Source organism: Melanerpes formicivorus, unplaced genomic scaffold (assembly GCF_026170545.1).
Source record: "Melanerpes formicivorus ecotype bairdi unplaced genomic scaffold, bMelFor1.0.p_v2 SCAF_126, whole genome shotgun sequence".
Lineage (NCBI taxonomy): Eukaryota > Metazoa > Chordata > Aves > Piciformes > Picidae > Melanerpes > Melanerpes formicivorus.
This window is the reverse complement of record NW_027142478.1, coordinates 739,913-755,885: the sequence shown is the minus strand read 5'-3', so window position 1 is coordinate 755,885 and position 15,973 is coordinate 739,913. Positions and strand designations below refer to the sequence as shown.

General features: G+C 51.8%; 2 protein-coding genes across 2 annotated transcripts in view; both read left to right on the top strand.

Moving 5' to 3' along the window:
• LOC137456464 (zinc finger protein 850-like) overlaps positions 1 to 15,973 on the top strand; it is a 262,080-nt gene that overhangs the window by 233,779 nt on the left and 12,328 nt on the right. The window lies entirely within an intron of this gene.
• Positions 6,699 to 7,631, top strand: LOC137456467 (olfactory receptor 14A16-like). Its single transcript, XM_068167932.1, has one exon. The coding sequence runs from the start codon at positions 6,699 to 6,701 to the stop codon at positions 7,629 to 7,631; it is 933 nt and encodes a 310-aa protein (XP_068024033.1).

Here is a 15,973-nt window from a genome sequence, read left to right as displayed (position 1 = left end):
TCTGATGCAAGGAGCAGGGATGTAAGGCCCAGGTGTTGTGGTCTATAAAAGGATATATTGATGTTCAATATGCAGAGCAATTAATAAAAATATTAATAATTTTATTAATCACAAAAATCCCGTGAAAAACACTAATCAAAACTTATTTACAGATTCAAGGGGTTTGGTTGTGGAACAGATCCCTCACCAGCAGGAGCAAGTAACAATTTAAACAATATGTACAAAAATCCAGAAACAGCAAACAGCACTTTAAACTGTAAAGAAAAAGGAACCTTGGCAATGAAGCCGGCAACGGCCTACAACAGGGGTGGGGAACTCTAGAATTCCCTAAGGCAACAGACCTTCAGTAGATGCTTATAACAATCAGATACTGTAATTCCTCACTGATCCTGATACCTCTTGGCACACGTTAAGATCTAGACAAACCAAACTGGCCCTGACCACGTGGAAGCTGCAGGAGCACAGTTTCACTTTCTGTTGGTGTCTGCAGCTTATTACTGAGGCAGAATTTGTTCCCAAAGGATTTGTAGCTGAAAGCTTTGTAGAGAGGAGGTTTCTCGGCTGTAATCCTTTTGTAGCAGTGCTTTCTTCTTTCTCCAGTCCAATGAAACTGTCCTGGGAACTCAGCTCCTCTGGGGTTTCGCCTCTCGGCCCGGCAAGATGCGTGTCTGTCCTCTGGGCTTTACAACACTGAAAACAGCGAGGGGGCCTTGCTGTCTTCTCTGGGTAAACTGAAACACAGTTCAGCTTCCAAGCAAAGCTAGTAGTTCCTTCCAGAGCGTGGACAATTGCAAGACAAGACTCTGGCTCTTTGGGCTGATACTTATAGATTTCCCGAGGCGATAATGGGCAGTAGCAACACAGATCTAGGGATAAAACCCTGGTATTGTAACCTATAGAAAGCCTTCTTTCCAAACGTGGCCAAAAGCATGCCCACCTGGCTCATTCTGGCTTTGAGACATGTTCAAGCAAGCCTAAATAACCAGATCTACTAACTTCTGCCTCATTGTCTGATTCAGAGCAATTTTGAGGCTTTTTTTCCATCCAGGACACTGATAATACCTCTTCGACATGCTGAGAATCACAGAATTGTCAGGGTTGGAAGAGACCTCAAGGATCATGCAGCTCCAACCCTCCTGCCATTGGCAGGGACACCTCACACCAGAGCAGGTTGCTCACAGTCACATCCAGCCTGGCCTTAAAATCCTCCAGGGATGAGACTTCCACCACCTCCCTGGGCAACCTGTGCCAGTGTTCCTTCACCCTCATGGGGAAGAACTTCTTCCTCACATCCTACCAGAATCTCTCCACTTCTAGTTTTGCTCCATTCCCCCCAGTCCTATCCCTACCCAACACCCTAAAAAGTCCCTCCCCAGCTTTCTTGTAGCCTCCTTCAGATATTGGAAGGCCACAAGAAGGACTCCTTGGAGCCTTCTCTTCTCCAGACTGAACAGCCCCAACTCTCTCAGTCTGTCCTCATAGCAGAGCAGCTCCAGCCCTCTGCTCATCCTCATGGCCCTTCTCTGGACACCTTCCTGCACCTCCAGATACTTCTTGTAATAGATGTTCCAGAACTGGACACAGAGCTCCAGGTGTGGTCTCACCAGGGTGGAGCAGAGTGGGAGAATCATCTCCCTGGCCCTGCTGGCCACATTTCTCTTGCTGCAGCCCAGGATACAATTGGCTCTCTGGGCTGCAAGTGCACACTGGTGGCTCCTGTTGAGCTTGTGGATGAACACTCCCCTTAAGGATAACCCAGAATTAGAAGCACAGGATGGGGATGGAAGAGGCTCCTGATCCAAAGAAGAGATATTCTAAATGTGTCCAGAGATGCAACCTAACTGATTAGCAAACATTGACTGCCTGAAGTCAAGGAACCCCTGTGGGAAAAACACTCAGGCTGTGCATCCATCCAGGCTGACACCATCCCATAATAAGGAAGAAACACACAGGGTGGGCAGCACCAGGAGGAAAGGGAAAGTATTGGAGATGTGGCAGGAAACGCAGGAAAAGATTACCCCTCAGCTGGTCAGGAATCTGTGCCCCTGGGGCAGTGCTCCCAAATACAACTGTGGCTGATCAGTGAAAGGCTCCAAGTTGGGTCCAAGGAGATGTGAAATGGCACAAATGAAACAATGCTGCAATGGAAAGGGCCTCTGCTTGGCACAGCTTGGTCTGATGGTTTCTACCTTGCTCAGGAGAAAGTGAAGCAGAAAAGGCCATGGTGAAGATCTCTGCTCTCCCAGTCCTCTGGAATAGGACTGCAGGTGCAGGATCAGCTTCCCAGGGAGGAGTGAAACAGGTTGCAGAAATAGCTGCTCAGGAGGGAATGGCTCCAGGCATGGTCTTTGCCTCAGAAGGAGGAGTGGGCACAGCACTGAACACAAGGTGTTGTGTTTCCATGGATCAGAGAGGAAGGACATCCATAGACATGGGTGAGAGATGGGAACAAAGCAGGATTGTGCAGGAAGGAGGAGCCAGCACAAGTTCTGCACCACGAGGGGAGTGGAACACTGGAACAGGTTGCCTGGGGAGGGGGTTGGGGTCCTATCCATGGAGATATTGAAGGTGAGGCTTGACAGGGCTCTGGGCAACCTGATGTAGTTGAGGCTGTCCCTGGGAAGGTTGGACAAGATAACCTTTGGAGGTCCCTTCCAGCCCAGCCCATTCTATGATTAGTGAGATATGGGAACAGAGCAGATTCTGCATGAAGTGCAAAAGGAAGACACCACCTGGGGCTTCTCAGAGCTCTGGGCCTGGCTGTGGTTGTGGATTCCTGCCTTGGGCTTCAGTTTCAAGCAGTTGGTTGGAGCAATAACCCTGAGCTTGTTCACCTTTGTTTGCATGGCTGTTATAGTGCAGGGCATGTGTGAGTGCTGGTCTGCTTGAGGGAGCAGAACAGGGGACAGCAAGAACCTCTCTGGGAAGAGCTGGGGCAAATGTCACTTTCAAGAGCAGGCCCTAAGCCTCTGTATTCTCCTAAGCTCCCATTTCAAGGATCAGGCCTAAGGCCTGTCTGCAGTTCATAGAGCAATACTGAGCAAGACTTTCCTGTGGTTCTTTTCCCTTCTTTCTGTTGCTTTTGGGAGACTCTTGAGTTCCTCATTCCATCAGCTGGGCAGGAGATGTTCTCCTCACTTTACACTACATGTTTTGGAATCTCTTGGGTTTGTCACCAGACAGTGGTTTGGTCAAACAGCTCTGTTCAAACTTTTATCTTCACCTTGTAATCACAGAAACACAGAATCAGCCAGGTTGGAAAAGACCTCAGAGATCATCAAGTCCAACCTACCACCCAAGACCCCCTGACACCTAAACCATGGCTCCAAGTGCCACATCCAATCTTTTTTTGAACATGTCCAGGGATGGTGACTCCACCATCTCCCTGGGCAGCACATTCCAGTGACAAATTCCTCTTTCTTGGAAGAACTTTCTCCTCACCTCCAGCCTAAACTTCCCCTGGTGCACCCAATTATTAACTATTAATAACAGCCACAACAGGACTCCTTTCCAGTACAGATTCTGCTCACTCCCAGAAAAGGCTACACCACCTGAAGTGCTCCAACATCTCTTCTGGGACTACTCCCTGTACAATCTAAATCCCCTTTCCCACTCCCTGACAGGCTGGGCCCCATCCCAGTTCACACTGTCTGCGTGTTCTTTGGAGCTGGATGTTCTGGTGTGTCCTATTCCCAGTCACAAAGGCACTGAGCCCCTCAGTTTAAGAAGGACATCGAGATGCTTGAGGAGAGGCTGAGGGAGCTGGGATTGTTCAGCCTGGAGAAGAAGAGGCTCAGGGGAGACCTCATTGCTCTCTACGACTACCTGAAGGGAGGTTGTAGCCAGGAGGGGGTTGGTCTCTTCTCCCAGGCAACCAGCACCAGAACAAGAGGACACCGTCTCAAGCTGTACCAGGGGAAGTTTAGGCTCGAGGTAAAGAGAAAGTTCTTCACCAAGAGAGTCATTTGCCATTGGGATGTGCTGCCCAGGGAGGTGGTGGAGTCACCATCCCTGGATGTGTTCAAGATGGGACTGGATGTGGCACTCAGTGCCATGGTCTAGTCATGAGGTCTTGGGTGAGAGGTTGGACTCGATGATTTTTGAGATCTCTTCCAACCTTGGTGATACTGTGATACTGTGATTCCATGTGCCCTGGGATAGAGTAAACTCTTCACACAGTGAAGAAGACCAACTGCAGCTGGGCTGTGGCAGAAGGAGTGTGGCCACCCAAACACAAGAATTTTCCTCACCATGGACTCAGCACTGCTGTGGCCACATCTGGATTCTTGGTGTCAGAGTATGGGGTTCTGCAGTCTTATGGAGAAGGGAAGAACTGGGGAGGCTGCAGAGGAGATCTGCCAGGATGGGATTTCACATCTCTCTGGAGAGGCTGAGGGGCCTGGGCTGCTTCAGCCTGCTGAATGGAGGCTCAGGGCACTGCCATAGAAGTGTCCACATGGCTGAAGGGTGGTTTCAGAGAGGATGGAGCTCTCCTGGGGAGTGAGGAGAGACCAAAACCTTCACAAAGTGCAGCTTGGAAGGTTCAGAGTGGAGATGTGGCCAGAGAAATGTCCCTGAAAGTGCAGAGCTGCTATGCATGAGGTCATCCAGAGGTGTCAGGAAATGGCAGAGAGAGCTGAGACAGATCAAGGAAGGGATGGAAATGGCAGGGGGAGAGCTGGCTGGGGAAGCAAGATTGGTGTCAGCAGCCTGAAGGGAAAGAGCTGCAAACATGTGACAATGCAGGACAGACTGCTGTAGGGATGACCAAGGGCTCTGGCAAGGCTGAGAGTCTCAACAGGACCAAGGTCTTTGTGCCTTTGGCTCTGGCACTTGCCTCTGCCACCAAGGCCTGTGAGGAGAAACTTGGCTTTGAGGCTGTGAGGTTCTTCTATTGCAAGGGCAGTGGTCAGGGCTTGGCCTTTCTGCTTCCTAGACCAAAGGCAAGTTTTTCTCCCCTGTTCTTTGCCTTTGTCTCCCTGCAATCCTGGCCTCTAACAAGCTGCTCTAACGAGTCCCTGGGGAGCCTTTGTCAGTAACAAGCCTCAGTGAGGCCAATCAGTGCTTCAAGGTACTTTGGAGTTTGCTTCTGACTTGGACTTCTTGAGAGGCTTCTTGGCAGTAGCTTGGCAGAGTCTCCTGGCAGTACCTAAGGATGATGTAATCAGCCCCAAATACTCCATGGGGCTCATTAAATACTGCTGAACCTCTAATTATTGCCAAGGTTTCTGCAGCTAATTGGAGAGGTTTTTATTGCACAAAGCATCTGATAAAAAGTATTTTTAAAGGTACATTTCATTCCTTTTCAGCAGGAGTTGTCTCTTTGCAGGCAAACCACAGCAAAACCTGACAAGGTCCTACCCTGGGCACTGCTCATCCTCACGCCCCACTGCCCCCAGCAGAGCCCAGAGACACAGTTGAGGGACAGGATCTGCCTTGCCAGGGGCTGGGGGTCAGGGCTTGGCCCTTTGGGTCAATGAAACCCCTTCAGGTTTCCTCAGCAGCAGAGCCACCTTGAGCTGCTTGTCCTGACCTGTCAGCACTGCCTCAGTTCTCTGCTCTAGACCCTGTGGACACTTTCCCTGTAGTGTTCCCCAGTGGAACCAATTTAACACTACAAGAAACTTCTGAGTTTGACTCTAACTTTGACTTCTGGAGAGGTTTCATCAGCTTGCTCTCAGTCCCTGAGGTTTACCTGGCACCAAAGTCATCATAGGGCTCCTTTAAATGCCCTGGACTGATCATCTGCTGCTGAGCTGGGCTGGGCTCCTGGGCTGCATGGAGCTCTGGCCAGGAGCAGCTCCCCTGCACAGCACAGCAGGGCTGAGGGCACTGCCAGGGCATCACAGGGAGATGAAGAACGCAGAAAGAGCTTCAAGGTGGCCAGGACTGGGAGGATGCTGCGAGCTCACTGGAGAAGAAGTCACTGCAGTTGCTGACAGGGTGAGTCTGAGATGCTCTTGAGCCTTTCCTGGCAGGGACAGCTCCAGGCAGGAGAGATAAAGGCTGGGGATGAGGGGAAGCTGCTATGCCCTGGAGGAGGCTGTGTTCAGGCTGCTCTCTCAGTGCTTCTCTGCAGATGTCTCTGGGTGCTGTCTGCTGGGCAGTGACTCTTTAGAACATCTCATCTCCAGGATCCCTGACTGCTCTGCCTATCCTGCTGGGCTTGGAGCTGCCCCCAGGAAGGCCCAGATCTGCCATAGGGCACTGGGTAGTGGTGAGCCTTTCCTTGGGTGTCAGCACTCTGCTCCCAGTGTCCTTTGATTCTCTTCATGAGAGACTGTGTCCTGCTCTGGCTCTCACAGCTGCACCTCTGGGTTGGGACAGAGAAGAGTTCACAGAACTGCCCTTTGAACCATTGAAGCAGTGTTCCCCTGCTCTCCTCAGAGCACAGAGAGCTGGGGGGGTTCTAAAGGCTAATTTGGGCATAACATCTGCAAGGCAGCACAGGGGAAAGTGCAGGGCAGAGGGAGCAGCCTGATGGGCACAGTAGCTCCACTGTAGCAGAGCCCAGATGAGTCCTTGGCAGCACATGGCCTGAGCTCCTGCTCCTCACAGAAGCCTCAGTCAGAACAAAGCAGAGAGGAAATCCATTTCAGCTGGGGGATTGCTGTGACCCCCTGGAGTGCTTCTTCTCAGAGGAGTCTGTCATCCAGTTTTGCTTTCTTTTCTTTCTTAGACATTCCCACAGGCAGCAGATGTCCAACAGCAGCTCCATCACCCACTTCTTCCTCCTGCCATTCCCAGGCACAAGGCAGCTGCAGCTCCTGCACTTCTGCTTCTTCCTGGTCATCTACCTAGCTGCACTGCTGGGCAATGGCCTCATCATCACCACCATAGCCTGGGACCACCACCTCCACACCCCCATGTACTTCTTCCTCCTCAACCTTGCCCTCCTCGACCTGGGTGCCATCTCCACCACTGTGCCCAAATCCATGGCCAATTCCCTGAGGGACAGCAGGGACATCTCCTATGCAGGATGTGTTGCTCAGGTCTTTCTTCTTCTTTTTTTCATGCCAGCAGAGTTTTCTCTCCTCACCACCATGTCCTACGATCGCTACGTTGCCATCTGCAGACCCCTGCACTATGAGACCCTCCTGGGCAGCAGAGTTTGTCTCCACATGGCAGCAGCTGCCTGGTGCTGTGGCTTTCTCTATGCTCTGCTGCACACAGCCAATACATTTTCCCTGCCCCTCTGCCAGGGCAATGCTCTGCACCAGTTCTTCTGTGAAGTGCCCCAGATCCTCAAGCTCTCCTGCTCCACATCCTACCTTAGGGAACTTGGACTTCTTGTGGCCAGTGCCTGTTTAGTCTTTCTCTGCTTTTTGTTCATTGTGGTGTCCTATGTGCAGATCTTCAGGGCAGTGCTGAGGATCCCCTCTCAGCAGGGACGCCACAAAGCCTTTGCCACCTGCCTCCCTCACCTGGCTGTGGTCTCTCTGTTTATCAGCACTGGCTCCATTGCCTACCTGAAGCCTCCCTCCATCTCCTCTCCATCCCTGGACCTGTTGGTGTCAGTTCTGTACTCAGTGGTGCCTCCAGCAGTGAACCCTCTCATCTACAGCCTGAGGAACCAGGAGCTCAAGGCTGCCCTGAACCAACTGATCACTGCATGCTTTCAGAAGCAATAAACAGCAGAGCAGTTTTGATGTCACTCAGTGCAGGCCCAGCCTGGTTTCTGTACTTTGTGGTGGTGGTGTTTTACTCTTTATAAATCTGTCATCCCTTTTCTAACATATTCCCTGCTTTGCTAACCAAGAGTTTGTGCAGCAGGACCTCTGCTCTTTCTTTGGTTAAAAAAACAAAGAACCTTTCATTAACATTTTCCTTCCTGAGATCCTTCCCCCAGAACTTCTCCAGAGCTTCAGGGCCAGGTCCTGTGCAGATTTTGGGGAGGAAAGAGTCCCAGCACAGCAGCACTCCCAGGGAAAACAGTAGCACCTGGAATTCCAGGGCTGTTCTCTTTCCACTTCCAGCCTCTCCTGAGGCAGTGCGAGGCCTGAGTGCTATTGCAGCTTGGTCATTGCTCTGCTGCATGCCAATCCTGTGAGCACAGGCAGGGACAGCCCATGGGAACTACTCTGAATGAGATGGACTCCAAGAGCAGTTCCACAAAGTCAGATGATCTGCTCAGGGCACGGTCTGAAGGCTTAGGGCTTCATGCAAGGTTTCTCTCCAGAGCAGGCCCAAGAAAGTGTCCCAGGGATGCAAACAGCAGGGAACAGCTCAAGTGTGAGTGCGCAGGGCTGGGGCACACACCAGTGACCTTACACAGACAGGCCTCCTGCAAGAGATCTGTGTGTCTGTTCACTGGACAGCCTGGGGAAGCTGTCCCAGGGTAATCATCCTGCTCTAGCCACTCACCACCACCATTTCCACCCCTGGTCTCTCACCACAACTTGCAAACTTTCTTTGTCCCCCAGTTGCAGGTCACAGGCTCAGAAGGTCAGCAGTGGCTGCTGGCATTGCACAGATGAGATGCAAGCATGGACATGGTGTGTGGGGTGAGAGGAACCTGAGTGAGCACAAACACCATCAGCTGTGGCTGGGGTACCAAGGCACTGGAGGTGTGAAGAGCCTCCCAGCCTTTGGCAGGGTCAGCAGGAGGCCAGGGACACTCTGCCTGCTGCAGTGCAGAGCTTGTGTAAGTGGTAGGGAAAGACTGTATGAACATCCTGAGGTGCAAAAGGAGTTCACAATGCCTGGCAGAGCCCTGACAATGGATGTAATCTACCTTGACCTTAGTAATGCTTTTGACTCTGTCTCCCATAAAATCCTTGTCAGTAAGCTCAGGAAGTGTGGGATGGAGGAGCAGACAGTGAGATGGATCAGGAACTGGTTACAAAATAGAGACCAAGAAGTGGTGGTCAATGGTGCCAGGTCCAGCTGGAGAGCTGTAACCGGTGGAGTCCCCCAGGGATCTGTGCTGGGTCCTGTCCTGTTCAATATCTTCATCAATGATGAGTGGACAGACAGAGTCTGCTCACTAAGTTTGCTGACAATACCAAACTTGGAGGCTGGGCTGAGACCCCTGAAGGCTGTGCAACCATTCACAGACTTGGACAGACTGAGAGCTGTGCAGAGAGGAACCTCATGAGGTTCAACAAGGATGAGAGCAGAGTCCTGCTCCTGGGAAGGAAGAATGAACTGCAGCAGTACAGGCTGGGAGGTGATCTGGAGAGCAGCCCTTGGAGAAGGACCTGGGAGTGTAGGTGGACAGCAAGTTCTGCATGGGACAGCAATGTGCCCTGGTGGCCAAGAAGGCCAATGGGGTCCTGGGGTGCATTAGGAGGAGTGTGTCTAGCACATCCAGGGAGGGTCTTCTCCCCCTCTACTCTGCCCTGGTGAAGCCACTCTTGAATATTGCATCCAGTTCTGGGCTCACCAGTTCAAGAGGGACAGGGATCTGCTGGAGAGAGTCCAAAGGAGGGCTACAGGGATGCTGAAGGGACTGCAGCACTGCCTGGGGAGGAGAGGCTGAGAGCCCTGGGGCTGTTTGGTCTGGAGAGGAGAAGACTGAGAGGGGATTTAATAAATGTTTATAAATATCTGAGGGCTAGGGGTCAGGAAGGAAGGGACAGGGACAGGCTCTGCTCAGTTGCACCCTGGGATAGGACAAAGGTCAATGGCTATAAACTGCAGCACAGGAGGTTCCACCTCACCATGAGGAGGAATTTCTTCACTGTGAGGGTCACAGAGCACTGGAGCAGGCTGCCCAGAGAGGCTGTGGAGAATCCTTCTCTGGAGACTTTCCTGACCCTTCTGGATGCCTTCCTGTGCATCTTGCACTAGATTCTATGGTCCTGCTCTGGCAGGTCATTGGACTTCTTTGGAGGTTCCTTCCAACCCCTCACATCCTGTGATCCTGTGACATTTCTGTGTGTGACTGCAGCACAAACCTCACTGCTCCAGGGAGATTCCTCTCAGGTGTCCTGCACAGGCTCATTGCAAATGTTGCTGTCTGCTCACATCACCCTTCCTGGGTCATGCCCTGAAATGTGCACAGAGCCATCAGAGAAGTTCTGGCTCCTTGGAAAAGGCATCTTCAGGAAGGCCAAGAAGGAGGCTGGGGCAAACTCCAGGCTGGTCACCCTCAGAACAATCGTGGTGCTGGGTAAAAAGTGGTAGGTCAGACACTCCTGCAGCCATCTGCAGGCCCTTGAAGGACAAGAGAGATCATCAAACCTGTCTGGGCAGGGGCAAGAAAGAGATGTTTGGTCCCTGGAACTTAGAGAGGTCTTTGCCATGGTCTCCCATGGTCTCTGTAGAGCCAGACTGGGGACAGCAGGACTGAAGGAATGGATGAGGTGTTGGGTGGGAGGGTGAGTGGTGCATCAAGCCCGAAAGTCACCAGGGCAGAGTCCTCCTGCTGGCCACTTCCCAGTGGCATCCCTCAAGGCAAGCCCTTGGGCCAGCACTGTGCAATCAGCTCCTTGCACCTTCTGACCCAGGGCCTCTGAAGCTCCTTTGGGGACGAGGCCAAACTGGGCACAGGCCTTGAGCACTCAACCTTCCCTGCACCTGGTGCATGGGTTGGGATGTGGTAAATCCACTCAATCCCATGTTCCTTTGCCCAGTCCCTTAGGAGATGGTTCTTGAAGTGGCTTCCATTGTCCCATTCAATCCTCCCAGGGGTGCCGTGTCTCCACAGGACATGTCTCTCTAGGCCCAGGATGGTGTTGCAAGCAGTGGCATGAGGTGCCGGGTAGGTTTCCAGCCACCCTGTACTTGCCTCCACCATGGTCATTCCATGATGTTTGCCACTGTGAGACTGAGGAAGGGTGATGTAATCGATCTGCCAGGCCTCTCTGTTCTTATATTTCCACCATCTCCACCCATACCACAGAGGCTTCATACGCTTGGCCTGCTTGATGGCAGCACAGATGTCACACTCATGGATAACCTGTGAGATGGCCTCCATGGAGATGTCCACAGATCTGTCCCCAGCCCCCCGGGATGTGGCATCTCTCCCTTGGTGGCCAGAAGTGTCATGGGCCCAGCGAGCTAAGAACAGCTCACCCTTGTGTTCCCAGTCCAAGTCTATTTGGGAGATTTTAGCAGCCAGATCTGCTTGGTGGTTGTGTTTGTGCTCCTCTGTGGCTCTGCTCTTGGGGATGTGTGCATCGATGTGCCATACCTTTATTGGCAGCCTGTCCAGGTGGGCAGCGATGTCTTGCCACAGGTCAGCAACCCAAACAGGCTTCCCTTTTCTTTGCACCCTGGGTGAGTTTCTGTATGAAGGGCCGTCTCATGGGCACCTCATCTGGGTCTGAGGGGAGCTGGCCATCCCCATAAATTATTTCCAGCACAGCCATCTGTCTCAGATACCCAATGCCCTGTTCCATAGTTGTCTATCTAACTGGGGCCCAGGGCAGGTCATCTTTTGAGTGGTACCGGCTCTTGACGGCATTGGGGATCTGGGCCCAGAGAGTGTGTGTTCCATTGAGTTTGGCTAACTCTTTGTCCAGATCAGCATCATGAGGAAGCCTAAAAGCTTTGCCTCCCTCTTATCCAGGTCCACTGTGTCCACCCCCTCGTCCCAGCATCTCAGGGCCCAGCTTAGTCTTGGCTCACCCTCTTTCCTTGCATAATCCAGTCAAGTTTGCCTTAATTCCTTTCTGGGCAGAGATGTAAGAGTTATTATTTCCTGTTCTGAGTCATCCTCATCCTCTGCTGGGTTCTGTGAGGTGCTAGGCCCTGACAAAAGCTCCAGCCAAACACCCATGCAAAACCTTGGAACATCAGATTCTTCAAAACTGACATCTCTACTTCCAATCCCTTTCTTTCAGACAAAGTATTACTCTCCAAAGGCAATATTAATGTCCAAGCCTCATGTTGGGCACCAAAATACTGTGGTGGCTTGAGCCTTAACTGGGATTTAAGAGCTCTGATGAGGGCAAGGCTGAGAATCCCTCCCCTGCTCTGCTTTCCTCTTACCTGATCAAAAGAAAAAGGGAAGGGGAAAGAATAGGGAGAGATAAGGGAAGGGGAAAAACAAGGAAAGAAAGGGTGATAAGGAAAAAGGGAGGAGGTAAATCTACCAAGAAATAATTTGGAGTCAGTTTGGAAGTAAAGAGGTAAAAAAATCTCTTTAAACAATATATATATATATATATATTTGTATATGTGTGTGTATATATATCTATATGTATATATAACACTGTAACAGGAAGGGTTCACAAGGGGAAGGAACAAGGATGGATAGGGAGATATACAAAATCAACTGTCCTTTGGAGAGACATGGGTGCAGCAGGGAGAAAGACCAGGCCTGACCACATGGCAGAGAACCAGGAAGCCAGCAGCGACTCTCTCTTAGTCCTTTTGTCCCAGTGAGGCAGAAGCAAAAGAGCAAATGGCTGCAGTGTCTTCCTTTTTATAGTTTTGCTGGACAGGGAGGGAGAGTGGAACAGACTAACTCAGTTTTCCAGGGGGCTCTCTCAACCCTTCCCCCCTGCTTTCAGAATGGGCATAACCCATTACAGTGACCTGGGGGCCAAATGCCCACCAAAGCTGCTCTATCACTGCCCTGCTTAGGTGGAGAGAGCAGAGGAGAAAATAGAACCAAAGGTTGGTGATAAGGTAGAATCTATTGAATCCTAATGCTCAGCATGATCAGAGGCTGTGTGCAGACACAACAGCAAACAGAGAAGTTCTTCTCTGCTGCCTATCAGCACACAGCAGTCGCTAACTCCCTGCCTGCAGGGCTCTGACACATGGAGTAGTTGTTCTGCAGGACAGACCCCAGGCACCAATATCCCCACACTTCCTTCTCTCACTTAGCTTCTGTGTCTCAGCTGATGTCATCTGGCATGGAATACAGCTTTGGCCAGTTGGGGTCATAGTATCATAGTATCAGTCAGGGTTGGAAGGGACCACAAGGATCATCTAGTTCCAACCCCCCTGCCATGGGCAGGGACACCCCACACTAGATCAGCCTGGCCAGAGCCTCATCCAGCCTGGGCTTAAACACCTCCAGGGATGGGGCCTCAATCACCTCCCTGGACAACCCATTCCAAGGCTTCACCACTCTCATGGTGAAGAACCTCCTCCTCACATCCAGCCTGAAACTCCCCACCTCAAGCTTCATTCCATTCCCCTTAGTCCTATCACTACCTGAGATCCTGAGCAGTCCCTCCCCAGCCTTCTTGTAGCCCCCTTCAGATACTGGAAGGCCACAATGAGGTCACCTGGGAGCCTTCTTTTCTCCAGACTGAACAGCCCCAACTTCTTCAGTCTGTCCTCATAGGAGAGGTGCTCCAGCCCTCTGATCATCCTCACGGCCCTTCTCTGGACACGTCAACAGATCTTGGGCAACTGATCCAGCTGTGTCCCTTCCCAAGACCTTGCCCAGGCCTCAGCACACTCTTGGGACAGGGAAATGTTGGCAAAGCAGAGCCTGGGTGCAGGTTCAGCAGCAGCCAAAACACTGCTGTGCTATCAACACCCAGCTAGAGCCCTGCAAAACAGCACTAGAAAGATGCTCTGGGCAGAATGAACTCCAGCTCAGCCAAACCCAAGCCACTCTCATTCCCCTGGCTGTCCAGTAACAAAGACAAACAGATAGTGGCAGCTCACAGCTGACTGGGGGACACTGAACAGCACCACTGCACCTTGAAACCTCAGTGTGCAAAACACTGCAGAGCAGATGAGAACAGGGCAGAGTGTGGCCATGGAGGAACACTCCCATCTCCCAGAGACAATTCACAGGGGCAGTCCAGGCACTAAAGCCAGAGCCTTGGAGCTCTCCTGAATCACAGCAGTTGTGTCCAGCATCTCCCCCACTCAGACATTCCCCAGGCACAACCTGCACCAAGGGCCAGCACCAAGTCAGACTTCTCCAGGCTCAGTTCTTGTGCCCAAAGAATGCCAAAGCTTTGTGAGGGTTTGCTTTGAACTCCAGCAGAAGGAAACCAAACTCCAGGCAGCCTCTCTGCCAGCTACCTCTCCACCTCTCTGTGTTAGGACAGACAACTTTGCTGTCACCAGGGACAAGGTTTCTATTTAGCACTGGACCCAGCCAGCTCTGTCCCTGTGTCTGTGGGTTTGGTGCTTCTCTCCAGGCACAGCCATAGAAATAGATTTGACTTCAGGATCCCTTGCAGTCAGTCAGAGTCAGCCTTGTCCTTATCCACTCTGTCATTCAGAGGCTCTTGGATTAGAACACATTCTGCTGAATCACCTTGTAAGCCCCAGGTGGGCAGTGACAGCAATGGGGAGGTTGAGGAGGGTGAGGAGCAAAGTTGTCCACCCAATGACAGCCCTGAAGGACAGATGTTCCTGCAAGTGCAGATGTCCTGCTGAGACAGCCTGGGTCAGTGTCACTTGGGGAATTATCATCTCTGAGCTAAACTGAAATGGAGTAAAATATTTTGTCTTTGACATACAAAATTGAGCTTTGTGAGGTGCACTTTGAAATCCTGAAGAAGATTGCAGAGACACAAACATCTCCTTAGGGCACTTGGGACTCATTGCAGGAACCTCAGGTACTGAGAGAAGACTGAAGAAACTTCGTCAGAAGTCAGAAGGAAAACACAAAGTGCCTTGAAGCACTGATTGGCCCCACTGAGGGGCATTACCAACAAAGCCTCCCAAGGGCTCCTTAGAGCAGCTCAGTGGAGGCCATGATTGCAGCAGACAAAGGCAAAGTGCAGGAGAGCAAACTCTGGGTTTGGTTTATGGAGCAGAAAGGCCAAACCCTGACCACAGTGCCTGGGCAGGCAGATCCTGTCCCTCATGTATGGGTCAGGGCTCCTCAGGTGCTGTGGGGTGTGGGGTTTGTGATGCTGAGTGAAGGACAAGGGGATGACAGTCCCCAGCCTTCCTGGGGGTGTTTAAGGAAGCACTGAGGACCCCCTGGTGCCTTAGGAAGTCTCCTCACAGCCCTTGGTGGTAGATGATTGCCACAGCTAAGAAGGCAAAGCCTTGGGTTCTCCTGGTGAATTCCAGCCTTGCCAGTGCCCATTGCCATCCCCACCACAGGTTGTCCTACACTGTCTCCCACACTGGTTTTGGTTTCTGCAGTAGAAAGGCCAAGCCCTGACCACAGAGCCTGGGCAGTCAGATGCAGAGAGGCTCAAGCTAAAGTTTCACCTCCCTGGCCTTGGTGGGAGAGGCAAATGCCACAGACAGGAGGAGAAAGACCTCAGTCCTGTTGAGCTGTCAGCCTTGCAGGTGGTGCTATACTGCCCCAGGCCTGCAGCTCTTTCCCCTCATGCCCTTGACACCTATCTTGCTTTCCTAGCAGCTCTCACCATGACATTTCTGTACCCTCCCTGCTCTGTCTGTTCTCCATGGCCATTTCTTGAAACACAGAGCCAGGGCCTCTAGGACCACAAGGATCCCCTTTGAGTGACCTTTCTTTCTCCTCAACTCCTGTATACTCTCAAGGGCAAGAAAGGATCTGCCTGGCCTCAAACCACCTCAGAACATCTCCACTCTGGACCCTAAAATTTGCACTCTGTGGAGGCTGTCTTCCTGTCCCACAATCACTGGAAGCTGTATCATTCCCAGATTTCAAGCATGTCCACACTGCATCTGTAGTGCCCTGAGCTTGGACTTCACCAGGTTACAGAAGCCCCAGTCCCTCAGGCTCTCCACCCCAGTCCTTGCAGATATCTTCTGAAGCTTCTCAGGCTCTTCAAAAGTCCTTCAGAGCAGAAGTCCCAAAGCCAGACACCAAGAATCCAGATGTGGCCACATCAGACTCAGCAGTGCTAAGTCTGGAAGAGTACAACTTCTGTGTCTGGATGGCCACACTCCTCCTACCACAGCCCAGCTGTACTTGGCCTTCTTCACTCTGCTCAGGCTCTGCTACAGCCCAGGCCATTGGCAATGGTCCCTGCCAGAGGTCTTTCTGCCTGGGCGCGCAGCAGAACCTCCAGCTCTAAACCAACAGCCAACGCCTGAGCAGGCACAAGAAACTTCTCCAGGGCCTTCCAAGGCAGGTCCCTGCTGCTGCCTTTCAGCTTCTCCA

Coding starts and splice junctions, on each gene's coding strand:
- LOC137456467 (XM_068167932.1), top strand. CDS start 6,699: ATGTCCAACAGCAGCTCCATCACCCACTTCTTCCTCCTGCCATTCCCA.